This window comes from Lissotriton vulgaris, chromosome 4_1 (assembly GCF_964263255.1).
Source record: "Lissotriton vulgaris chromosome 4_1, aLisVul1.2, whole genome shotgun sequence".
In the NCBI taxonomy this organism is placed as follows: Eukaryota; Metazoa; Chordata; class Amphibia; order Caudata; family Salamandridae; genus Lissotriton; species Lissotriton vulgaris.
This window is the reverse complement of record NC_141691.1, coordinates 41,580,353-41,606,814: the sequence shown is the minus strand read 5'-3', so window position 1 is coordinate 41,606,814 and position 26,462 is coordinate 41,580,353. Positions and strand designations below refer to the sequence as shown.

The window sequence follows — 26,462 nt, the reverse complement described above, 5'->3', positions numbered from 1 at the left end:
CCTACTGCCCCCTGTTAGACTAGTTTTTTGTGCCCTTCTGCCCTTTGTTAGACTAATTTTTCCCTTGTTTTTCTGCCCTTCTGCCCTCTGTTAGACTAGTTTTTTGTGCCCTTCTGTCCTCTGTTATTCCCTTGTTTTTGTGCCCTTCTGCTCTCTGTTAGACTCGTTTTCTGTGCCCTTCTGCCCTCTGTTAGACTTGTTTTTGTGCCTTTCTGCCCCGTTAGACTAGTTTTTGTGCCCTTCTGCCCTCTGTTAGATTCGTTTTTCACTTGTTTTTCTGCCCTTGTGTCCTCTGTTAGACTGTTTTTTGTGCCCTTCTGCCCTCTGGTAGACTCGTTTTTCCCTTGTTTTTCTGCCCTTCTGCCCTTTGTTAGACTGCTTTTTGTGCCTTTCTGCCCTCTGCATCACTACATCATCACTCAGCGCTACCCCGGCATCACTCAGCACCACCACATTATCACTCAGTACCACCACATTATCACTCAGCACCACCACAGCACCACTCAGCGCCACCACGGCATCACTTAGTGCCACCACAGCATCACTCAGTGCCACCACATTATCACTCAGCACCACCACAGCACCACTCATCACCACAACAGCATCACTCAGCACCACCACAGCACCAATCAGCACCACCACAGCACCACTCAGCGCCACCACAGCATCACTTAGCACCACCACAGCATCACTCAGCACCACCACATTATCACTCAGTACCACCACAGCTCCACTCAGCACCACCACAGCATCACTCAGCACCATTACAGCACCACTCAGCACCACCCCAGCATCACTCAGCACCATCCCAGTATCACTCAGCACCACCACAGCACCACTCAGCATCACCACAGCACCACTCAGCACACCACAGCAACCACTCAGCGCCACTCCAGCATCAATCTGCGCAACCATTTAACAACAACTGGTTTAAATATGTTCTCTCAATGTTTCAAACTTTATTACAAATGTCACAAAAAGATGTTAATATTCCACTTCTGTTCTTGGATTTTCGTCACAATAAAATACACTGAACATAATCTTCACAGAAGTTATTTACAAAAGTTTAATCTATTGCCATTATAAATTAAAATCACTTTTATTTAAGTATTAATTATTTAAAAAAATTAAAAGCCATTGTAATTTGTAATATCAATACAGCTAAGTCACGTAAATGCAAAACATGTTGCATTACAAATGTTATAGGTGTCACATTTGTGAAAGTTATAACTATTGGCATTGTAAATGACAAAGCTATTAATTTAGCTATTTTCAAAACCAGCACATAAATAAAAAAAATTGTCATTTACAAAACCAATAGCTCAAACGTTCCTAATGCGAGACCTATTGCATTGCAAATGCTTATTTGTCAGTGCTTCCTGTTGAGGTTTAATTTTCGTGACAGGCGCCTCATTGCCTACTTGTAACTATTCTCTGACCCTGCTTCAAGGGTCAGAGCAGGGTCAGAGAATAGTTGCAAGTAGGCAATGAGACGCAAGGAAGCACTTACAGGCTTACAGAAGCAGGTGCCCAAGTTGAAGTTAATTTCTTTGTAACCCTTTGTAAAAGGTTACAAAAAATCGGATTCATCTTTTGCACCTGCTGCTGTAACCCTGTAAGTGCTTGGCTGAAAATTCGTCCCTGCTGATTCGTGGATTTTACCGCGTTTTTGGCAAGATTCGCGGATCGCGAAATCGCAGAAAATCCGCAAATTCCCGAGCGGAATGAATTTTCAGCCCATGTTTAGTCACAACGGAGGTGGTAAGAAACTCCCTTAAATCTATAGAGATATGCCTAGACAATACTTCTTCTCATCAAGACATTTTAAACAATTTCGGGGCTATAACAAGAGTAGTCAAAGATGCCCAGACTATCCTACAGAAAAAGAAGGAAAAATCTGAAGGATGGTTTAATAAAACCTGTTCCAAAGCATAAAAAAAAATAGCCCTTCTTAGAAAGGTGCATAACAAGGCTATAAAAACAAAAAAGCTGAATTAAAAAATGGGATCAATTACACAAGAGTTGCACAGAGAAGGATGTGCAGTCTTTTGGAAAATTATTAAATCCCCATTTGTATCTGAAACCAGGGACACCCCAAAAATAGAAATAGCCATCGATTAAACGTTATGGGTAGAACACTTCACGCAGATATTTGGACTTAGTGCCAAAGAAGCAAGTTCATCAAGAGAATGAGAGAGGGCAAGTTCCAATTTTAATCCTACAGTTTTCCCCATACCCCTTGATATTAATTTGCTGGAAGTTGAGCGTGCCTTAACGGCCAGCAAAGGGGGTAAGGCACCAGGCCCCAATGGGGTCCCTGTGGATTTGTTTAAATTTAACTTGTACCTATGGACTCCAATTATGACAAGGGTCTTGGAAGCTTCTTGTGCAGTGGGGCTTATCGAATTGTGGTCAGAATCAATCCTGGCCCCGATATTTAAAAAAGGAGATCGTCAGAGCCCATCCTGCTACCATATCCTTGGTAGACTCTTTGGGTAAGGTAGCGGGGGGTATCATTCTTGATCGTGTACAGCAATAGACAGAGGACAATAATATACTGTCTGACTTCCAATTCGGGTTCAGTGAGGGCATGGGTACCATGGAACAAGCCCTCAATCTGACCATCTTGATGGGCAAATATATGAATGTGAAGGGGGGAAAGTATATATGGCTTATGTAGACTTAACAGCAGCTTTGACTGTGGATTATTTTAACTGAGATGGGAATAGAGCCCCCTTTGGTAAATTTTCTGCGAGAACTGTACTCTAATGCTACGGCAAGGGTTAGGTTTCGACTAGGAGGGGAACTCACGGCCTCACTTAGAGAAGATAGAGGGGTAAGACAGAGCTGCGTCCTGGCGCCCTTTCTTTTTACACTCTATACAAATGGTCTTGAACAAGCCATGTTGAAAGGGTGTCGGGACTTACCCTGCATACATTTTTTTCCAATTTATGCCTTACTCTATGTGGACAATGCCGTGATGATAGCACGTACCCCCCTGGAACTCCAATGCGCTCCTAACAGGTACCATGGCTATATGACCAATATAGATTTAAGGATTAATATTAAAAAAACTTTTGTAATGTCCTCTGGGCCTAATTGTAAGAAAATGAGGGATATTTTTACTGAAAAAACTAAATGGGAGAGCACTACCACGTATCCTTATCTCGGAATTCTAATTGATGACAAGTGTTCATGGAGGCAGGCAATAGAGTCCAGGAAATTTCTGTTCTTGAGGGCCACTACTGCCTTAGTCAATTTTGCACACAGGCTAGGTAAAAGGCCATCGGCAGAGATGATTCAAATTTACCGAACTAAATGTGTCAGGGTGGTAATGTATGGAGCTGGGGTGTGGATAGAGAATAGCTTTTTGAGGTTTCTTCTTGCGGTTCCGTGTGGTACTTCTAGCTTTAACTGTCATCTGGAATTGGGTTTGCCATACGTTACCGATTTAGTGAAACTTCAACCGATCCTTTTGTGACATCGAATTTGGTCCTCCCTCAAATCAGTTTTTAACCAAGAGCTTCTGAATGACTGTCTTTTACTCAAAAATTGGGAGAAGATTGCGTGACTCTCATATGTTAAAAATGTTCTGCTCGATCTGGGTTTGGCAAGATACTACCACAATCCCCCAATGATGTTAGAGATCTCTAGGAAAAACTTTGAGAAACGATGTTTGTCACACTTGGAAGATCTACGACTGACCACGGAGTCATCTAAAAGTTAAGTCCAACCCATTCTTTCGATGCAAACCACCCAGACCATACACCCTTGCTTAACCTTTAATCTGAGTGATTATGATAGGTTTGTGCTTACACGACTTAGGCTGAACATCTTCCAATGTTTGGTTATTTTTCCCAAACCCAACGACTGGTCAAAATTATTATCTTTTTGCCCTTGCAATGGAGTGTCCATACAGTCCACGATGCATGTGGTCCTGTTTTGCAAATTCTGCAAAGAACCAAGGAAGCACTGGGTGATACAGATTTTAAAAATGTTGGGTTTCCGACAATATCGCCCGGCTTTCCGTGTGATGCAATTTTTGGAAGTAGAGTGTTTTGCAGTCAATATAGCTAGATTTTTGAAATTCTGTATAAAACATAGGCCAAACTAGAACAGGACCGCTGAAGCATCTAATGTGTAAGAATTGGACTGTTCTCCATCTTCTTGTACATTAATGAATTATTTCTGCTTTCCTATTCCGAGTTTGCACCTTAGCACTTTTTGCTGGTATGTATAGTCATCGACAAAATCTATATTTTTTTAACCTATTTATTACAGTTAGAAATTGAAATGTTAATCCTATGTTTTAACTGCATTTTTAAACAGAGAACTTCTATGGTTTTTGTACCTTTAAAAAACCAAATAAAGGAATTTTGATTGATTGATTAATTGACTAAAATGGGCATGTCCATTTATTCTCACTAGCTAATAAGGAACTTACATGGAACACATTATACATTTCTATTTACTCAAGTATGAATGTTTTTCTGTACAGGTGATGTTAAAGGAGACTCCCTGATTGGACTTTCCTTTGCCCCTTACATCTATTACACTCTGCCAGCCTGTGATTATTTCAATGAGATCACCTTTGCTTGTTCAGATGATAACTCCATCCAGGAAATTCAGAAATGGCTGAAGAATGAACCTGATGCATTGAACTGGAGTCACATAATGAAGAAGATTTGTGAGCTTCAGGGTAGTGGGTAAGGATATAACTTTCTATTAAAACTTTCCTACTTTCCTTTCCTCTACAGACTCTCATCTTCCAACCCTTCATAAAAATGTGAGGATTATAAAGTGAAATAAATATGCCAGGGGAAAGCTTAAGAATGTTTAAGTGCAGATGTCACTGCTCTGATATATGTTTGAAAAAAGGAAAAAATAATACCCAGACTCTACTACTCACAATTTTATGTTCTGGCAGTTGCCGCCAAGACAAGGAATCTGTCTGTAAGAGATACAATAAAGCTAATGAAGGATGCCCGACCTGTGGCTTCATGTTTTCAATGGCAACATGTGGACACCAGTGATTTCAGATGTCTCCAGAAGTCCATTCTGATGCTCTCTATGTTGCGGACTGACAAAATGATTAGTTTGTGTGAGCAAGTCAACAAGCTTTCCAGTGACTATTTTCATTGTCAAGTCATCTGATCTAGATGGTCATTTCGTCAGTCGTATCATGGTGTTGTTATTGTAGTGGTTAATGCAACCACAGTGGAATGCAAATCCATACATTCCACATTGTGACTACCACTGTCATCGTGTGAGGCAGCACAGAATAGACCGGCTAAGTTAAGAGCAAAAGGCCACTTTATAAGGACAGATTGGAGCTGAACTTTATACACAATATTGAAACGTCAAACAAGCCCACCACAATAATACGATAAGTCAATCTAGCTCATCCCATCTTTAAACCTCCTCTCTGATGTGTACACACTCCCAACCAAAGATCCCAGCATTCAACCCACTCTCCCTTTCATTCAATTTACCGTCCTTTCACACCTGTGTGGTAAATTTAATTACCTGGTACTGAATTTCTATGCGGTAAAGTCAATAAGAATAACTCATAACAAATAAGAGGCAAAATCCGTGATATTTGAGGTTTCTCAAAAGGGTTTTATTCCTTAAAAAGGAATTGGGTGATTAGCATATTGGCTCGAGCCAAGGTGGCATACCGTTCCGTCACCACGCAGGTTCGGGAAGGGACAGATTGACAAGTATGCGAGTATGCAAGTATGCGACAATACATTATTGACAGACATTCATATATATAGTCAATGCATTACAGTAAAGGCATATGCAGGAGGCGTAACAGCTGAGAAGAGAGATAAGAATGCATGTACGTAATACAAAAAGGCGTTACAATAGGCGTGCATGAAGGCGTGAACAAGAACGTCATTTAACATGATGTCACAAGTAGGCAGATCCATGAGTGAATCCGGCAGTGTCAGCAGAAATACATGGCAGAGATGCGCGCGCAGCAGTATGACGTGTAATGTACGTGTAACTTGAGGGGTGAAGGGAGACTTGACATTTAGCCCTACATGTGGAGACAGATGTCTGGATGTCAGATCAACCTAATCCCAAATCGTATCTAATATCTCATGTTTAAGGAACTGTATTATCTGGAAGGGAAAGGTCTCTCGGACAAGAGGCTATTCTATACTGACTGTAAGTGCGTGTAAGAGCGTCTTCGTGTCTGCATGAGATGCGAGGGGTGCGAGGGAGGGCATGGGCCTACCATGGAAACAGAGCTATGAATTACTTGCATAGAGACAGTGAGGCCGAGCCCTTTGCTCCGCAGCTGGAAGGATGTTGACGTGAAACTACTAGACAGGAATGTATTTTCGAGGAGTGGAGCAGATAACTCGAAGGTTGAATTCAGTCTTGGCAGGCAACAGGCTGAGCCAAGCACCGTCAGCCGCGCAGGGAGTAGGACAGAGTTTACAGGTACGGGGGCAGCCTGGGCAGCCTGTGCTGAGGCTTTCAGAGTCGGATGGCAGGAAGAGCTCGATGGCAGAAATTCAGGGCCTACTTCGCCAGAGCTGAAAAAAACGTGTGGAGTACACTCCATAAAGACGTTGGCATGGCATATTTAGGAACGGACTATTTGACCCATTCATGGTGGATCTGAAAGAGGACATGTTAACGTTGGACGCAAATGTATTTGCGTCTTCATAGCTTGAAGTGGAGGGAACTTACATGTACTTGTAGCGTGTACACGGAGTCGTTGGGGTCTAAGATAGGGGACACAATCGATCATAAAATTTATATTACCTCATTCCCTCCTTGTCCCCTACGGACCCTTCATGATATATCGATCTGCATGAATCGATCAATCTGTTCATGTAACATCATTTGCTCTTCTTTCTTCTTTTGGCCGTTTGAATGGAAATTTGAATGCGGAATACATGATGTGGCGCATAGACCACAAATCGCCGGTCCACATTGTAAACACAGGCAGCAACTGAATACTATGAGAAGGCCAATGCCTAGGAAGGATAGGATCTTCCATCCCCAAGCGGTTAACGTTGTCCAGAACCAACCGGACCAAGTCCAGGTGCCTGGATTCTGATGTATCAGACTTGCAATTTTATGGAGACGTGTTATAGCTTTATATACCGTTGGCGCGTTTTCTGGAATGAAAACACAGCAACTTGACCCGATGACCTTACAGGCTCCACCCCTATCAGCTAGGATGACGTCAATGACGAGACGATTTTGAAGAACAACAACCCGCATGGCGGACTGTTCCTCTGTTAAGTTACCTAGAGCGGAAGTAGCTTCATTCACTACAGCTTCGAGGGTTCTAGTTAATCTACGGATCAGTTTACTATTAGTAACAGTACCTATGTAGGGGAAGAAACCTTTATTGAAGTCTGTGTATTGTTCCCATGCCGTTTCAGTGTAGTCGACAATCGGGAGATCTCTTCGGAGTCTATTGTTTACTAGATTGGTATTTCTGTGATAATCAGGAGGAGCTAGGAAAACAGGTGGCAGAAGGAATGCAATGTAACAGGTACCATCCCAATCTGGAGGCAAACGTATGTATGCGGTGTGGCCACAGACAAAGTAGGAATGACGAGTAGCTCTGAACGTGGATCTGCCTCGATCACTGAATTCGATCACAGTAGTACATTTACTATGACCTAAGTGTACGGAACCATTCTTTCTGATACATAAGTCACCTTTGACTGGTAACACTGACATAGCAGGTAATACTGGTGCGGCTTCGGATTCAACTGTAAGAATCATGAGGTTAATTGTGTAATTACCTAATCCATATACTTCATTTTCTAGATCAGTTCCTGTTCTAGTGGGTAGTCCCTTCTTGTCAGGGTAACAGACTTTAAGTAGAACTAAGTTCAGGTTTCCCCAAACCCAATTCCCATCGTAAACAGCAATGTCAGAATCTAAGGAATTAATCAATCTAAACCATGCCCCACAGGAGCCATTGTGAGTGAACGGGTACGGAAAGAGGGGCAGAACTCCCTTGTATTTCTGGTAGGGAGGGAGTCGGCCACATATCCAACAGTTTGTAGCATTATTAGTCTGATGGGAGTGATGTAACATACTAATGAATGTGTTGTTGCGCAGCGCAAGTCTGTAAGACAATTCGTGGGGAGGTAATTCGCTAAAAGAATGTTCGGCAGTGACATTGTAAGCAGATTGTGCACGCTTGAAAATAGGGTAGTACATGTGTAATAATATACTTGCAGCAATAACAAGAAGGCTTAGAAAAAACATAATTAATAATGTCACTATACAGTGACTACGAAGTGATTTACAATATGCACGTTTCTTGAGTTGTCTCTGTCTATCTCTCTCTCTATCTCGGTCTAGGGGATACATGTCAGAAACTAATTTAACCGATTCACCTAGGGGAGGACTTAAACAATTAAACTGTCTGACTTGCTAGACCGTAGTTTTAGTCTATATTCTTCGGAGGCGGTTTTCTCAACCAGGGGGAGTTTTGAGTCAGTTTGTGAAGGAGGGCAGGGCTTAGAGTCCAAGTCCGAAGGAAGTCCGTGAAATTTCTTGATATGGCTGGAGTGCAGCCATCCTTTTCTGCCCTCCAATTTAACAGCCGTCCTCGTCGTCAGAAGAACCAGCTTCGGGGTCTACCAGCGGGGTTCCAGTGGACTTCTCCGGTCAAAATTCCTTACGAACACAAAATCGCCAGGGACCACTTCATGGGGCTTCACCTCGTTGTTGTCGGGAAAGGCTGCAGCTACCTGTGAACGACAAGATTGTAGTGCAGACATCAAGGAGGCAAGGTAATCTGTCAGCATAACGCAATCAACATCTGTGATTTTACGAGGTATAGGCGTCCCCCGCACATTTGGTGGCCTACCGAAGACCACTTCATACGGGGATAGCCCGGTTCGAGAGTGCACAACCATCCTCATATAGAAAAGGGCAACTGGTAAGGCTACTATCCAGTCAACGCCTTTCTCTCTACATATTTTTGAAAGTCGAATCTTTAGAGTCTGATTATGGCGCTCCACGAGACCTGCTGCCTCGGGATGCCGGACACAGTCGAACTTCCACTGATACCCTAACAGGAGTGTAATGTGTTTCACAAGCTCGGATGAGAATGGCTGACCGTTATCTGAGTACACGATACGGGGCAAACCATACCGTGGGAAGAACTCGCGAACCAGCTGCTTGGCAGTGGTCGGAGCAGTGTAATCTGGGACTGGATATGCTTCTGTCCATCGGGAAAGTGCACATACGACTACGAGGACATACTTGAATCCTCGACAACGTTCCATCTGGATATAATCCATCTGGAGGACTTCAAAAGGGTGATCGGGCGGCTGAAATCCACCTTTCTCTACAGGAATGCTTTTACCGGGATTGAACTGACAACAAATCATGCAAGTACGCACTTTTTGTTTCGCTGCTGCTCGTAAGTTCTTATTGCACCATATGTGTTGAATGCTATCTAGCATTGCTTTTTCTCCTAGGTGTGCTGGGCTATGTATAGTGTTGATGATAACTTGAACCATAGAATCAGGGAGAAACCATGTAGATTTTCCCTTCGTCATCCATCCCTGATCTGTTTGGATCCCTCCTAGTTCAGTCCACTTCTTTATTTCATCTGGTGTGGCATGTGTCTGTATGTCAATTACATCATGTGCGGGATCCTTGACTGTCATGCAGTGTGATGGTGTCGGAACTATCGTCTTTGTCGAGTCAGTTGCATGAATTCGATTCTGGGCAGTTTGCTTAGCTGTTCGGTCTGCCAGGCCGTTACCCTGGGAGATCGTATCAGTAACCTTTGTATGTGCCTTACACTTCATAATAGATATCGCAGTAGGTAGATGTATTGCATCTAACAAGGCTTGAATGAGGGGACCGTGTTGAATGTTGGCACCGTGAGAAGTTAAGTAACCTCTCTCTCGCCAAAGGACTCCGAAATCGTGAACGACTCCGAATGCATAACGTGAATCAGTGTATATGTTTACTCTCTTATTTTTGGCTTGAATACAGGCTTGTGTCAGAGCGATGAGCTCTGCTGCTTGAGCTGACAGGGTGTCGATACAATTTGTCTCTATAACTTCGGTATCTGTCGTGACTGCGTAGGCTGCCACTAATTCTCCTGTACCTGTTCTCATACATGAACCATCCACATAAAGTGTCAGGTCTGGGTCTGGTAATGGGACATCTGTCAAGTCTTGTCTGGGTTTCGTTGTAATAGTAATGACTTCGATACAATCATGTTTCAGTGGGTCTACACCGCTTAGTGGCAAAAGTGTGGCAGGATTCAATGTGCTGCAGCGTCTGATTTCTATGTGTGGTTGAAACAATGTCAATTCATAACCTGTCAGTCTTGCTATGGTCAAGTGTTGGGTCTGTGTACGATTTAAAAGAACTTCCACGGAATGTGGAACTTGTACTGTCAATTGATGCCCTAATACTATGGAATCGCTCTGTCTGATTGCTAAAGCTGTCGCTGCGACTGATTTCAAACATGCAGGTAAAGCTTGGGCTACTGGATCTAATGTGCTAGAAAAGTAAGCACACGGCTTGTGTGAACCTGCTTGTTCCTGAGTGAGGACTGACAAGGCAGTACCTTCACGTTCTGTAACAAAAAGTGTAAAGGGCTTACTGTAACATGGTGTTGCTAAAACTGGTGCTTGACATAAGGCTTTCTTTAAGTCTTCAAAAGCTTGTGTATGTTCCTGAGTCCAAGGGAGGACAGTCGATGTCGCTGCCTCCTGAGTTGTCAACTGAATGAGTGGCTTTGCTAGAAATGCATATTGGGGAATCCATTGTCTACAGTACGAGGTGAGGCCTATGAAAGCCCGTACCTCCTTTTGTGTTTTCGGTGGTGACATGTTTACAATTAACTGGATGCGATCTGGAGTGAGCTGTCTCCCCACTTTGGACAGCAAGTGACCCAGGTACACAACTTGCTGAACACAGAATTGCAGCTTTGAAGGGGAAACCTTGTGCCCCTTGTCAGCCAGGAAATTTAGAACCGTCAGTGATGCTGTTTCACATTCGGGTTCACTTCGTGCGGTGATCAACAGATCATCGACATACTGGAGTAGGGCGGTGTTAACAGGCATGTGGATACTGTCAAGTTGTCTTTTCAGTGCTTGGCTATAGATGCTGGGGCTTTCTGTGAATCCTTGAGGTGCGCGTGAAAATTTGAAGCTTCGTCCATTTAAACTGAATCCGAACAAGTATTGGCTTTCTGGATCAATTGGGACGCTAAAGAAGGCGTTCTTGAGGTCAATTACAGTAAAGAACGTCGCTTCTGAATCAATAGCTGTCAGTAATGAAGAGATATCTGGAACCACAGGATACTGTGGTATAATGCATTTATTCAATTCCCGCAGATCAATAACTAATCGATAAACAGGTGGTGAATTTGGATCAGTACGTTTAAGAACTGGAATGATAGGAGAATTACATACATTGGAGTCGGTTTCCACGACCACTCCTTGTGCAATGAGCTCGTCAATTATTCTCAGTAAAGCCACTACAGCATCTGGAGGTAACTTGTATTGTCGAATTCGTGGTAATACCACTCCTGCTTTGAGTGTGACTCGATATGGTGTAATGTGCATACAACCTACATCAGTGGGGCCTTGCGCCCACAAGTGTGCAGGTACATTCTGTAACCGGTGATCCATGTCTCTTAATACATAATGGCCTTTAAAATCTCGCAAAAATAGTCGTACTCCTTCCGGAGAACAGCAGATTATAGCTCCTAGAGCCTTGAGTGTCTTTATACCTAATAAGTTTTCTGGACATGATTTGGTAAGCAATAAATCTGTAGTCCGTGTCAAAGGACCGACTGCAAGGGGAAGTGGCTGTGATACTTCATTAATAATAGCCTTTCCTGAAAATCCAAGGGAAACATTCTGTGAGCCTGAGAGGGGTGCCCCTGGAACCTCATTGTGACTGATTGTGGTCCTGCTTGCCCCTGTGTCAATTAAAAACTTTCTGTCTTTCCCTAATACTTGACTGTGTACATAAGGACCCTCTTGATCTACAGGAACTTCAATAAGGGGCAAGCCAAACTCCCTCTCTAGGCTGTTTCATGTATACCGCTGATAATCGGGGTAGTCGTTCTGTGCATACTGGTACATTTGTTGTGTCGTGTTCTGTGTTGCAGTAATAGGCTGTTGCTGTGGCACTGCTATAGTTTGTGATGAGGCTGGCATAGGCGGAATATGTTGTATATTCTGTGGTACTTGTTGCTGGGCCTGATCTTGTCTAGGTGCGCGCGGTCTCTCCTTGGTCTTGCCCGTGGAGATATTGTGTTTCAGAACTGCACAATCGTTTACATAATGACCTGGCTGTTTACAATAGTTACATGTCCCTTTTACTGGAGCTGTCGAATTACTGGGCTGGGTCGCACCCTTTTTGTGACCGTCAGCAGGAACTGACTGGGCAACTAACATTTTCATTTTCGTGTCTTTCATACGTCTTTGTTCATGTTCTTGTTCTTCTCTAATTCTATTCTGGTGATACTGTAACATTTGTAACATTTGTGAAGGGGTGTTAGCTTGCCAAGTGCTTTCGACTTTCAGTACTCTGTTCTTAACCTGGGGCAGTGAATTCTCGACTAATTTCGTTACAAAAAGGTGTGGATACGATTCGCTACTTGGTTTCAGGCCGCTATTAATACCAAAACATTTCTCAAATCGAGTATAAAAATCACTAGTGTCTTCATCGGTTTTCTGTTTACAGGCTGAGATTGCACCCCAATCTTCCTTTTTCGTACTTAATAAACGTGGCAACACTTGCACTAACAATCCTGGTAATGCTTTAACCTTATCCCCAAGCCCTTGGCCTGGAATTCTAGTATTTTCTTCGTTTTCTAATGCAGGCCAATCAATCTTTGCATTTCCCACTTCCCATTCTTTTTCTTTTAATTTCTCGTAAATATCAGGAGGCAGTAATACTTTCAATATCTTCATAAGGTCGGGATAAGTATAATCACCCATGAGTAACATGTCTTTTATTTCACGGTGAAAACCTGCGGGATCTTTATCATGGCTAGGTACTAGTTTTTTCATTTCCAATAATTCTATTTTGGTTATGGGTGTGAACACAAACACACGTCTAAGTGTATTGTCAGTATTCTGAACTGGGTGCACTTCTCGTAACGGATTCTGTCTATCCATGTAATACATTTTTCTTTCCATGAAGTGTGCTGAATCAGACTGTGGACATAGAAAGGCACTATATCTGTGCCGATGTTCTAGAATTACTTTAATTAGATCGGTACCTAGACCTCTCCATTTATTCATGAGTAGTTCTGCTAATATATCAGGCAGGGGACCTGGATCGGAATGTTGGCTTCTATACAATAGAAGTAGGTGTTGTATCATGTATGTACCAGCTAAACGTTGTTCACTGTAGGGAGGTGTGGCTCACTGGTTAGAGGCGGCTCACTGGTTAGAGGCGGCAGACCCGAGTGCAGAGAACGGCCCGGGACCAGGGTTCGATTCCCGACGCGGCAGGGTCTTGGACCAGGATCTGCGGACTGATAATTCTCGCATCGGTGCCCACTCCGACCAGGGAGCACACTCGGCAACTCTGGGCATTAGCTTGCCTCATCTCTACAACGGCCCCCCACAGACGCCAGGGATGCCTGGTTTCACCCTGGAGATACCCAGAAAAGGGACCATCTCACAGGGAAAACCAGGACGGGTTCCCCAGCGGTCTACAGCGCCGGGACATTCGGGTAGAGTAACTGTGCGCTATACAAGTATCCCACATTTACATTTACTTGGTGTCATGTTCAGAAATGTGTGTGCTAACGCATCATCACTATATTTCTCGGTATTGTCAGCCCATTGTACTGCAGACCTCGCTAAATCTTGTTCATCCATAGAATCTAATACATGGTACCCCATTCGTTCTCGAAGTCTGTTATCAGTAGCTTGAAATAAGTGTTCAGGAGTTCTTGGATTACACATGGCTTCTTGAAAAATTCTTTTACTTTCTGGGCGCACTGGGCGTATTGAATTATTAAAGGATCTTCCTTTACCTACATACGCTATCGTCTCTCTAACTGGTAATTGTGCTTGTCCTGTAGCTTCTTCTGGTTGTTCCTCCTCTGAGGATTCAAACTTGTCTGATTCTATTTCTGGTTCTAACTGTCTTGTTTCATGTGTTTTTATTACCAAGCTTCTGATTCTTTGATACATGTTTTTTATACAATTCTGTTTATCATGGTTCCCGTCTGCTATATTCTGACCCCATCTATGAAGCGCTTTCATTTCCTCCGGGTCCATCCCCGGCCTGTCTTGTTCTCTTATTAAGCAGTTTATAAAAAAACGTAATATCTTGGCTTGAGTGTCAACTTTCTGGTGAGCCATGGCTTCCTTAATACTTTCAGGTCCTTGTCCTGTTTGGACAAAATGATATATTCTGTCTAGATGTACAATCATTCCGGGTAGGGTCAACAAAAAGTTGGTGACCCGTCTTAGTCGTACTGATGCGAGTATTAATCTTTCATCATTTCTACCGGGTACTGGATCATATCTACAATCCCCGAGCCGGTCTTTTATTATATCAAAATCGGTTGTTCGAGGTGTACGTTGCTGCGCTAAATCCCTATAAGTCCACCGCTGCGTAGGTGGCGGGGTTTGGAAGCCTGTCGCCCCTCCGGACGCGCCTCCTGAGGCACTGGCTCCGAAGGGGTTGTTCGGATGTAAAGTGGGAGGAATGGGTGCGGGAAGAACTGGAAGAACGGGAGGAAGACCAGGAGGGACAGTCGGAACGGGAGGAACGGGAGGGGGAGTAGCTTGTCGCGGAGGTAGGGGCTGATTGTCTCGGGGTCGAGCGCCGCCAGGAGGAGGTGTGCGCGGCAGCGCGGCATTAACATATGCGGGCGCTACATCATCTAGATAGGAAGAAAGGAAAATGTCCTTCGCGGTTTTGGGATGCATTTTAGTCGGGAGCATGGGAGGTGGTAGATCTTTTGGTACTTCCGGAGTGGCCTTAGGTAAACCTTCGGCCAGTAGAGGATACATACCATCCCTAAGGATGTTTAGTTGTCTGTCTACTTGTTCTATTTTTACTCGGATACCTTCCTCAACTAATACGTTTTCTTGGGCCCTGTCTGAATCCTCTTTCCTTTTCTCTTCTTTTCTACGTTCTTTTTCTGTACGCCTATGCGATTCTTTACGCCATAATTCGATGGCATCTTTCTGTGACTGTCTGGCTTTCTTTTTTCGTAATGCTTCTTCTACTCTTATGATGCAATCTGAATCCCATGTCCCTGCAGCGGGCCATCTCTGATTCTCTGCTAGATCTTTAGTGTAGTCCACCCATAAATCGAGAAATAAAACGGCTTCTAGGCCGTGCTTGTGGTACATAAAGTACCCTGGAGTGTCCCTAGGTGGAATGGGAACAGCTTCCTCGAGTATCCCTTTTCTAGTCTTTATCTGTCTTAATTTGGAGAATAACGGCATCTTAAAAATCTGGCTACTAGGTTCTTACTCAGATATGAACACAATGAACACAATAATCACAATAATGAAGATCGAACAATCACTCATACCACGACATTTTGAAACACATTAAAACATTTTGAGATGAACAATAACAATTAGAATGAAACTCGCTAACTGCATAATACTAGATACACTGCTCAACAGTGCAGATTGGATATACTGCTAAACAGTACAGATACACTGTCTAAAACAGTGCAGACCAGGTCTGTGTACCCACACCTGTCTTGACCGGCACAAACTAATGCGCACGTCTAGATGCGTCCCCAGCAACGGTACTCACCGGGAAGCACGGAAACAGAAGGTCTCGGAAAACTCTGGACTGGACTTGACTGGATTCGGACTGGATTCGGACTCGGCTCGTGACGCAGATACTTCGGAACTTCGGAACCTGGTGGGCCTCCGTATACCTCGGATCTTGCTCTCTCAGCTAGGCTCTGGTCGGGATCCTCCGCACTTCTCACCGCCTCGTCTGGGTGTCGATCGCAGCCTCAGTCACCTCCGTTGGCCTGAGGGAGATACAGGAAATCCTGCGGGTACGCGTAGTTTCCGTCCGGCTGTGGCAGGGGGCTAGGCCTGCAAAGCACCTCCGGCGGGTGAGATGGGGGAGGGGTCCCTATTCGGGCGCCAATTATGTGGTAAATTTAATTACCTGGTACTGAATTTCTATGCGGTAAAGTCAATAAGAATAACTCATAACAAATAAGAGGCAAAATCCGTGATATTTGAGGTTTCTCAAAAGGGTTTTATTCCTTAAAAAGGAATTGGGTGATTAGCATATTGGCTCGAGCCAAGGTGGCATACCGTTCCGTCACCACGCAGGTTCGGGAAGGGACAGATTGACAAGTATGCGAGTATGCAAGTATGCGACAATACATTATTGACAGACATTCATATATATAGTCAATGCATTACAGTAAAGGCATATGCAGGAGGCGTAACAGCTGAGAAGAGAGATAAGAATGCATGTACGTAATACAAAAAGGCGTTACAATAGGCGTGCATGAAGGCGTGAACAAGAACGTCATTTAACATGATGTCACAAGTAGGCGGATCCATGAGTGAATCCGGCAGTGTCAGCAGAAATACATGGCAGAGATGCGCGCGCAGCAGTATGACGTGTAATGTACGTGTAACTTGAGGGGTGAAGGGAGACTTGACATTTAGCCCTACATGTGGAGACAGATGTCTGGATGTCAGATCAACCTAATCCCAAATCGTATCTAATATCTCATGTTTAAGGAACTGTATTATCTGGAAGGGAAAGGTCTCTCGGACAAGAGGCTATTCTATACTGACTGTAAGTGCGTGTAAGAGCGTCTTCGTGTCTGCATGAGATGCGAGGGGTGCGAGGGAGGGCATGGGCCTACCATGGAAACAGAGCTATGAATTACTTGCATAGAGACAGTGAGGCCGAGCCCTTTGCTCCGCAGCTGGAAGGATGTTGACGTGAAACTACTAGACAGGAATGTATTTTCGAGGAGTGGAGCAGATAACTCGAAGGTTGAATTCAGTCTTGGCAGGCAACAGGCTGAGCCAAGCACCGTCAGCCGTGCAGGGAGTAGGACAGAGTTTACAGGTACGGGGGCAGCCTGGGCAGCCTGTGCTGAGGCTTTCAGAGTCGGAAGGCAGGAAGAGCTCGATGGCAGAAATTCAGGGCCTACTTCGCCAGAGCTGAAAAAAACGTGTGGAGTACACTCCATAAAGACGTTGGCATGGCATATTTAGGAACGGACTATTTGACCCATTCATGGTGGATCTGAAAGAGGACATGTTAACGTTGGACGCAAATGTATTTGCGTCTTCATAACTTGAAGTGGAGGGAACTTACATGTACTTGTAGCGTGTACACGGAGTCGTTGGGGTCTAAGATAGGGGACACAATCGATCATAAAATTTATATTACCTCACCTGACCCCAGCATCCCTCCGCTAGCATCTTTATACCAAGGACCCACTGGCAGGCCCCAGACTTTCCAGAATAGTGTGTGAGCCTCCCTCTTGACTGCCACACAGGTAAACCCTGCACAGGTGTTTTTACTATCCGCCGCTCCCACAAGCCCATATTATTTGCCTCATTGGATGTTGTTCAAACAGCCATTACTTTCTTTCTAAAATAAGCTTTGTGATTGTCACCTAACAGCCAACCTTCCGTCCGCACCATTTTACCACCAGCTTCTTTGCCAGTTGATCACATATCATATAGTAAATAAAATTAGTTCCCTAAAAAGAATAAACAGACCTCATAATGGTGGCACAAGGCAAAAACCCCTTTTGTGATATCTCCATGCTCCAAGACACCTATGCATATAAAGGACACATCTCCCCATTAACGTTGTGCTCAATTGCAATCTACTTCACCGCCCCACCCCATACCCTTCCTGAACAGGACCAGGACTTTACAATCATTGCCAGATCTACTTTAATCAACTTAATCAAACCTAAACCTGATGGCTTTGCTAAATAATTTTCACCCAGGTGAATAATCAACAAAACTGAACAGGTTCACACTCTCACCAACTCAGATGAGAGAAGTTGGCCCCATTTAAGAGATGAATGGACCCACAATCCGTATGGAAAAGAATGCCATCATTGGTCTAGCAGCACAACCTTAAACAAAAAGAGAATAATGTATACATTAGCACTTCACTGATGCTCTCTTTGTACCTAATGTATTGTCGACAACAGCCTGAAGATCCTCTCCCCAATCGCATATCCTCTTTTAGAGAGAAACTCAATTTGTTAACTTCTGATGCAGTCCCTAAGTTAAAAAAAAAATACTCCTGACTGCGGCTGACCACAGGTTCAGCACCTCAATCCCAATGCCCACTTAGTAAAAGTCCTGTGCAATCAACCTCCGAGACCCGCAACAATTAGGTCTCACTGGAATCCAGAAAAGTAGATTGAAGAAAATGGAGGGAGCACCAAGAATGAAGTCACACTTTGTTAAGTATAGTCTTTTCAGTATCTTTTATTCTTCGTTTGTAAAATAGATGACAGGACAACAGCCAACACGTTTTTTTCCTTTCAAAGGAACTTCATCAGGGCAAAAGATTTAATGCAAAAGGATCGAAAAGTATAAAGAATTCTGTGTAGGGGCAGCAAGTAAGCCCGGCAGTCGAATGGCCTTTGACTTCCGCCCTGATAAAGTTCCTTTGAAAGGAACGAAACTTGTTGGCTGTTGTCCTGTCATCTGTTTTACAAAAGAAGAATACAAGATACTGAAAAGACTATATCTAATAGAGTTTAAATACATTCTTGGTGCTCCCTCTGTTTTCTTCAGTCCCTAAGTTAATATGGTGCATAACAAAACATTCTATCTGTTCACCCCCTTGAGCCAATATTTTTCCCACCTTCCAATTTGAAACCCTCCCAGGCCCCCATTGGGCATGACTTACCCCCTATTGAATGCAACACAACAAAAACACCTCTCCCCATCTGATTCATCCTAGATTTGCACTAGGTTAAAAACAATGATGTTCCTTGCCATTCACCTTCACTTGTTTTCCATCCCATTCTCCCTGCTAACACCCAAAGCCTCAGAAATTCTAAAAGCTCCAGAAAGAAACCATAACATACACAAATTAAAACTTCAAACAACTAAAACATATTGCTAATAAATGCTCTACCACCAACAGTAACCAGGGTATCAAAATAGGTTCTCTTTGCCTACACCTTCTCGTTAGCCAAGCCCCAAAAAATCCTCCTCCCTCTTTTCCTGCATTGGTTTCATAACTCGAAAATAAATTGCCATAATAGACAATACATGACAGTTTTTCCCCTATTGTAGCTGCTGACCTTTCCTTCTCAATGTTAGACAAAGTGACAAGGATAACATCCTCTTTTCAACATTATTGTCGTCTAAACTTTATTTTACAGCACCACAGCATAGAGACTCATCCCAAGCTTGTCTGTACGCTGACCTGGTATTCTGTGCAAGTTAATTTTCTACCAGACCAAGAATACTTAGTCTTAGTCTCCATCTCCCAAAGTTCAACTGGTGCCTTGTTCTTCATTGAATCTAATCCCGGTGCCAAACCACAACATCTCTGCCACTGTGAACAGAACAATGCACCTGCAATGTTATTATTTACACCTGGCATATTTTTTAGCTGTGAATACAATGCTATGGATGAGGCAACCAGGCATAACACATTGCAACAGCTTCAAAAACGTCTTGTCTCTTGCTTTCTGACCATTTACCAATGCTATGCCTTTTATTACCCACATTAAAAGTCACTATCTCATTCACTAAGCCATTGGACCACAGAGCAAGGGCCACCAAAAGGGGAAAGAAATTCTAAAAAGACAATGCTCCTATCCTCTACTTCTGAGGCCACCTCTTAGAGCACCAAAGTCATTTGCAAAAAAGGCCAACCTATCTGCACCCCCAACTTTTTAGACTAGTCAAGTAAAATCCAAATCCAGAGACCACATTATCACACAATTGAAATTCCGTATGAAGAACAACTAAGATAAAAGTATGCTCTTACTGCAGTGGAAAGCCTGATCCTATGATAAGGTAGTGTAACCTTTGATATCATAAAGCCTAATTTCAGTAAAAAGAATTTGTCTGATCTTACCGCTCTGCATGCGAAATTCAAATGCCCCTGCAAATGTTGTACATGCCGTAGTGCCAACTTCATGGCTTTTGTTGCTTCCTTTAGCAACAAAGTCATAATTTACAGATGAAGGAGTGACCCAAAGTAGTTCAACACTCACTCTTGTGCATGCATCTGTATCAAAAAGGGAGAAACCAAGCCTTGTAGAAAACATGTGCACCTATCTCTTCATATCTGCCTATTTGAAATGGGAAGAGACATGAAACCGTGAATAAGCCAGGTGGCAGATGGGGTTTCAGCTACCGTAAAAGTCTACTTTTCGTAATATTCAGTATTAAGCATAGGGTAGGTTGCTTCTTTTTTAGCTATTATTTTTAGCATGGGTGCCAAATTATAAGACAAAAAATGCAGTTGCACACAGATAAATCCATGACACTATATTTGATTTGTCCAACCTAACTAACTTTGGCCATGTTGAAGCGCAGACATATAATTTTGTAAGATCTCAAATGCAGATTAAACAACATTCTTCAATTAATAAATAAGAGTTGATACAGTAGTCATGCCATTATTGAGAAAAGCAAAAGCCTTTTCTAAGTTTTCCTTAGCAATTCAACTGTTCAGCCGCTTCTAGTTATGACAGTTTCCAACTTTCACTATATGAGGCATATATACAATATTTAAAACAAGAAGATCTGGGACCCAACAAAACTTCCTGTAAATCCATATTATCTGAAAGGAGGAGTAAGTGGTTTTTAACTTCAGACAATGTGGAATATTTTAAACATTACCGGTATAATTTACCCAAACTATAGGTATTAACCACTCACAGTTGTGTGACTGAATATACCAGAATTTTGCCCTGCTTGCTTTAAACTCCAAGGAAGAGTTAAATAAAACTAGCATTATACCCATTGGTATCCACTGACCATAGTAACCACCCATCTGCACCATTTCATTAAGCTGCACTTCTGTGAAATCAATGAACTGTTGCCAGTTATCAAATTTTGCTGGTGGGAATGTTTGGTGTATTTAAATGTTTAACATGGCCCACATAATGACATGCAGTCTGTTGTATTGATGTGTTTAAAAAGATCATTTGAAGCAGGATCATACAAACCCTAAATAAAGCTTCAGTACCCAGGACCTGCCAGTGTCATGACTCCAATCCAGTTTTTTTGCTCAATATTACCCTTCCACTATTCGTAACTCTTTAGGGCTAGTTGTGAAATAAATGAATTAGAATAAATCGATTTCATTTGTGTGAGCATCTTTTTCTTCAGAAGGGAAGGCGTAAGCTTATAAAAATATGAAAACTGGTTTGTAGGGACACAACCAGAAAAATAACTCAACTTCTTTAAATATGTTTTAAAATTACCCACAGGTGGTGTCTGGCAGTGTTCCCACAGTACATAATTAAACACAGCACATAGTGTACTAGCTCTGTGTAAATAGGGATGTGCATAATGATGGCAACAAAACCTTTCACCATAATTTGCAGAAGTCAAATACAAATTCTCATTCTCACAAACTATGTATGATTTTATTTTAGATAGCATATTAGTAACAGTCATAACATCCTATTCATCAGAAATGAAACATGGGGTAATAATAATGTCAGACGTCTCAGCCTATACTTGTCTCAATATACCTTCTAGTCCAACTTTCTGACTCACCTCAAACTTCTTTCTACTACTCTTTCCAATGCAATACCCTATCTCTCACCCTATACATCTATCAATATAACCTCTACACCCACTCTCTCATTTTTCCCAAGCCCATACCACTACTATATTCCCCAAATACCCATTTGTTGACTCTCTCCTACTCTACCCCTCCTTGCATCATCTGCCACCTCTTTTACTATACCAATCCCCTAAACAAACCTTTCTAAACTCTTCCCTCTGACTCTTCCCATCCAAAAGCCTCATCCTACTGCTATGACCTAAAAAAAGAAATCCTTCACTCTTCTATCCCTCCAGTATCCTTTTCAATCAAAATAACCGACTAACATTTTCACTTCTCTAATTCCATATTCCACTATACTAATTCACCCCTAATTGTTTCTGGGTTCCAGTGTAGCATTCTATTTGCCATCAAAGCATTTCAACACCTCATCAGGGTTATAAACGCTTTATAAATGCAAAACTATTTCCCTTTTTTACCCCTCCCCAAACCTTATCAATCCAAATACCTAACTAACATATCCACTACTCAAACTACTTCACATTTCACTATACTAATTTTCAACACTAATCCTTTATGGGTTCCGAACTAGCTTGCTACTCGCCTGAAAAGCGCTTCAACACCCCATCAGGGGTAAGAGACACTATATGAATGCAAACCTTTCTTTCCCTTCTATACCTCCGCTATCCTTCTTACTCCAAATAACTGACTAATATCCACCGCTCAAATTACTTTCATAATTCACCACTAATCCCTTATGGGTGCTACTCACCAAAAAAAGCGCTTCAACACCCCATCAGGGGTAAGAAGCGCTATACAAATACAAATCCTTCTGCTATCCTTCTGAATCCAAATAACTGACTAATATATCGACCATTTAAAGTTTACTTGCATTTTTCACTAAACTAATTTAACACTAATCCTCTATTCAATGGGTCCCGGTAGCGTGCTACTCGCCGAAAAGCGCTTTGATGCCTCGTCAAGGGTAGTAAGCACTATACAAAGTCAATTACAATACAATACAATGCATAGAAACTTTAAACGTACAGAATTTGCAATGTCTCTGTTGGAACAAAATGTTATAGAAGACTTTATTCTAAACAATATCATCAGGTTCAGGGAATGAAGACATGAGGGACAAGTTTCTTTTGACCTTGTGTGGTAAAGAATAGAGTACAAGCACCTCAGCTACTAGTTCTGGAGAGGTATTAGTGGGTGAAAAGTAAAAAGAAAACCATAACAAATCCAAACTAGAGGAAGTGAAAAATATAATAAAAGAAAAATCCAATAGTAAGACCAAGGATGAATCAGGTAAATGTGTTTTCCCCAAACGACCAGTGCTCACACATGACATGCAAGAAGGTATGCAAAGAGTCTGAAAAAAAATCAGCAATATTGACAAAGTAACCAGAGGCAGTCTGTGTCTAAGCAGGGACCTCATCAGGCAAAGCAGAGCAGGTAGGTACCTCCAAAGGTGGTTGATAGGTATATCAGTCAGTCAAAGAACTTTATTTCGGCTGTGCAGCCTGAAATGCACGTACAATAATATGATTACATATAATACAAAAGACAAATATACAAGATAATAAAAAATATTGTCATGAAACTGAGGGTACAAATACAAATGCAAATTTTACAATATTTTCTGACTCAGCATCGACTGGTCTCCCTGTTATTGACAAACTAAGATATCTAACTTTGACAGATAGTCCATAAGCATAATTTTAAAAGACTTTAAAAACAATTGAGATATAAGCCTTAAAAACAGGAATAAGTAGATAGAGCAGCCCAAAAGGGGAACATTTCAAAACAGTATTTCTAGCTGAAAAATTGTGCAAACATGGCTTAACAGCATAATTAATGGGCATACATGATTAAGTGTTTTCCAAGTTCTTTTTCTTTAGAATGCCCTTGCGGATGCACCACATCGCAAATAGGAACCTGTAAATAACAAACACAAATAATGGGTGTGTTTCATATTTAAGCAGCCAATAGGCCTCGGTGTAGTGCCTAAGCCCGAGATTTCTACAAAGCTGGAGCACCCACTTGCACCTTGACCTTCTATAGGCGGGGAAAAATAGAAGGAGATGGAGTTCTGTTTCTTCAACCAAATCACACCCTGGGCAATCTAGTTTTATTACTTCCTTCCATTTGTTTGTAAGTGCTCGAAGCGGGAACACCCCATGTCTAAATTCGAGGAACAATTTCTCTGCCAGTAATGGTTGTATACTGTTGTAACCGGAGGTCTCTGGTTGGCACAAGTATGCACCCTCAGCTCCACGTCAGGGCAAGGGAACTATTCCTTCGAATAACCCCTGCTCACCCTCTAGGTAGTGTGGCGCAAGCAGACAAGGCTAATCCGCAGGGCGATCGTAAGTTAAGCATTCATGATCACACACAGTAAACCCACTGACCCACCACAAATGGACACCAGTAGTATGATTGTATCAAAAATACGTATACTTAATTTAAAAGATCGATTCAAGCAGGATTATTACAAGACCAAATAATGTTTAGTAGATTGGGGTCACCAGATCACAATAGACAAACTTAGTCTTTCAATGTTCGTTGTCTAGCAAGGTACGATGACAGGGAAATAAGAACATTGCGGACCCTGGATCCGATATGAACTCGAGACGGAGCTCAAGTTTCAGGCGCGGGTACTCGTGAGGGCCGACCCCGAACGAGGCCGGCGGTTCTCCAGAGGATCTCTCTGGCTCAATCCCCCTCAAGGAGCGAGGTGAAGGAGCTAGACTGTGGAGGGTTGCGGCGATCTGGGATCGATGCAGCTCACGGGGCGAGGCACCGTTCAAGCCTGCGGGCGTACTACTTCTTAGCATGCCGGGGTCGTACTCATGGATCTGTGAGGGGGCGTCAAGTTCTCGGGCAGACGTGTGCAGCACCAGGCTTCCGGTACCACGGTACGGGGAGGCCTTTCTTGAGGTGCGGCACGAGCCTTGGTATGCAGGAGCGCAAAGCCGGGCAGTCGGGTACGTTACGACGTACGGACCATCCGAGGCTATGGAATGCTCTCCGTGCAGATTCCGGCTGGAGAAGATGAGAGGTGCAAAGCGCGCACCATAAGCGGCGAGGTGTCAGGAGAGTAGGCGGCCTGGCACTGAAGCGGAGAGTGACTCAGGGATGAGCGGGGCTCTCTACGACGGGGCGACCAAGCTCCGAGCTGTCACGACCTGGGAGCGGGCGAAGGCACCCGAGTCACAACTCTGGCGAGAGAATAAGAACTGAGGCCCAACAGCAGATGGGCACAAGCAGATAGAACCCAATGCTCCCGGGGTTCCGTTCAGGGGGCAAGCTCTCGATCAAGCCCCTGGAGATCGTTTCAGGTACAAGTCTACAAAGTCTTATCTGGTCCTTTCCTCTCCGTTCTCAGCAAGGCACCACTGCAGGCCAGTCTTACAGGATACAGACTGGTTTCCGTCCTTCAGCTTCTCTTGGTTCTTCTAGTCAGGCAGAGGTTCATCGTGGTCAAAACTGGATCTGATTTGTAAGGAGCGGAGCTCCTCTATTTATACTGCATTTCTTTCGTCTTTGCAGGCCAGGGGGCCTGAGCCTGGTTCAACCCGGTTCTGAAGTACTTTGTTGACAGGACGCTGCCGTCTTCTTTTAGGGTGCAGGGCAGAGACATCAGATGCTCCGCAGGAGGTGGAGCCAGCATTGTGGCGGTGGAGCACAACCCTATTCAGAGTCAAGGACTACTCCGCCCACCCATCCAGGTGTAAGCACCCGATTCACCACCTGGAGCACCCGACTATCCCCCGGGGAATCTCCCAGCCCTGTCACTCCCACAACCCAGACAGCAGATACACATCCTGGCAGAGGCGGGCTGAACAGTTAGGCGAGCAAAGGATAACTTTCTAAAAGTAGCATTTGCAAACACAGGATATTAAAATAAACCTTACTAAAGTAAGTATTTTATTATTTTGAGTTCAGGCATACTAAACTCGACCTGCTACTGTGTTCCCTGAGCCTGCCGGGACTATAGCGTGTAATAGCTCCGACAGATCATCCGGCCTAAGAGAACAGGTAGCCTTCAATAGTGAAGAACGAGAAAGGGCGGTAATTCACTACTAGGACATGCCACACTCTAGGCGTGTCCTACCTTACGCTTACAATGCACCCTGCCCGTAGGCCTACCATAGGGGTGACTTATATGCAGGTGAGGGAAGGTTCGGAGACTGGCAAGTGTGGGCACTTGCGCAGCCAGCGTGACAGTACGAGACGGTACACGTGGTCAGCAATGGTGGACCCGAGACATATCTTACGAGGCCGCTTCTGTGGGTGGCGCAACCAGCGCTGCAGGCCCACTAGCGGCATTTGTATCTATAAGCCCTGGCACGCCTCGTGCACTTTACTGGGGACTGACAGTAAACCAAATATTTCAATCGTGGAAATCAATTACACATACACTTTACATTGGGAGCACTTGCACTGTGGCACGGGTTGGCCATGACGCAGTGCCCTGAGCATCGAACACCAGCAAAACATCTGAGGCACATCAGCAAAAAGTGGGAGGGAAACTCACGCCAAGGTGCCAGGTCTAACACCATACAGTAACCTGGAGGTCAGACTACTTAAATTGATGCTTTGGCATAGTTGGGCAAATGTATGTTCTCTATGGGAAAGAAATAGGGTATTTTGGGGGATGGAGGGACATATCTCTTCAGGTGTTGTCTACATATTTGCCTTCCCCAATGCCTGGCATGTAT

General features: G+C 43.5%; 1 protein-coding gene across 1 annotated transcript in view; it reads left to right on the top strand.

Annotated features, from left to right (window-relative positions):
- Window positions 1–26,462, top strand: part of LOC147718311 (nicotinamide N-methyltransferase-like) — a 115,275-nt gene that overhangs the window by 9,593 nt on the left and 79,220 nt on the right. Inside the window, exon 2 of the mRNA XM_086918261.1 lies at window positions 4,499–4,706. Within this exon, the coding sequence (XP_086774387.1) occupies window positions 4,499–4,706 (208 nt within the window). The remainder of the gene's footprint in view (window positions 1–4,498; window positions 4,707–26,462) is intronic.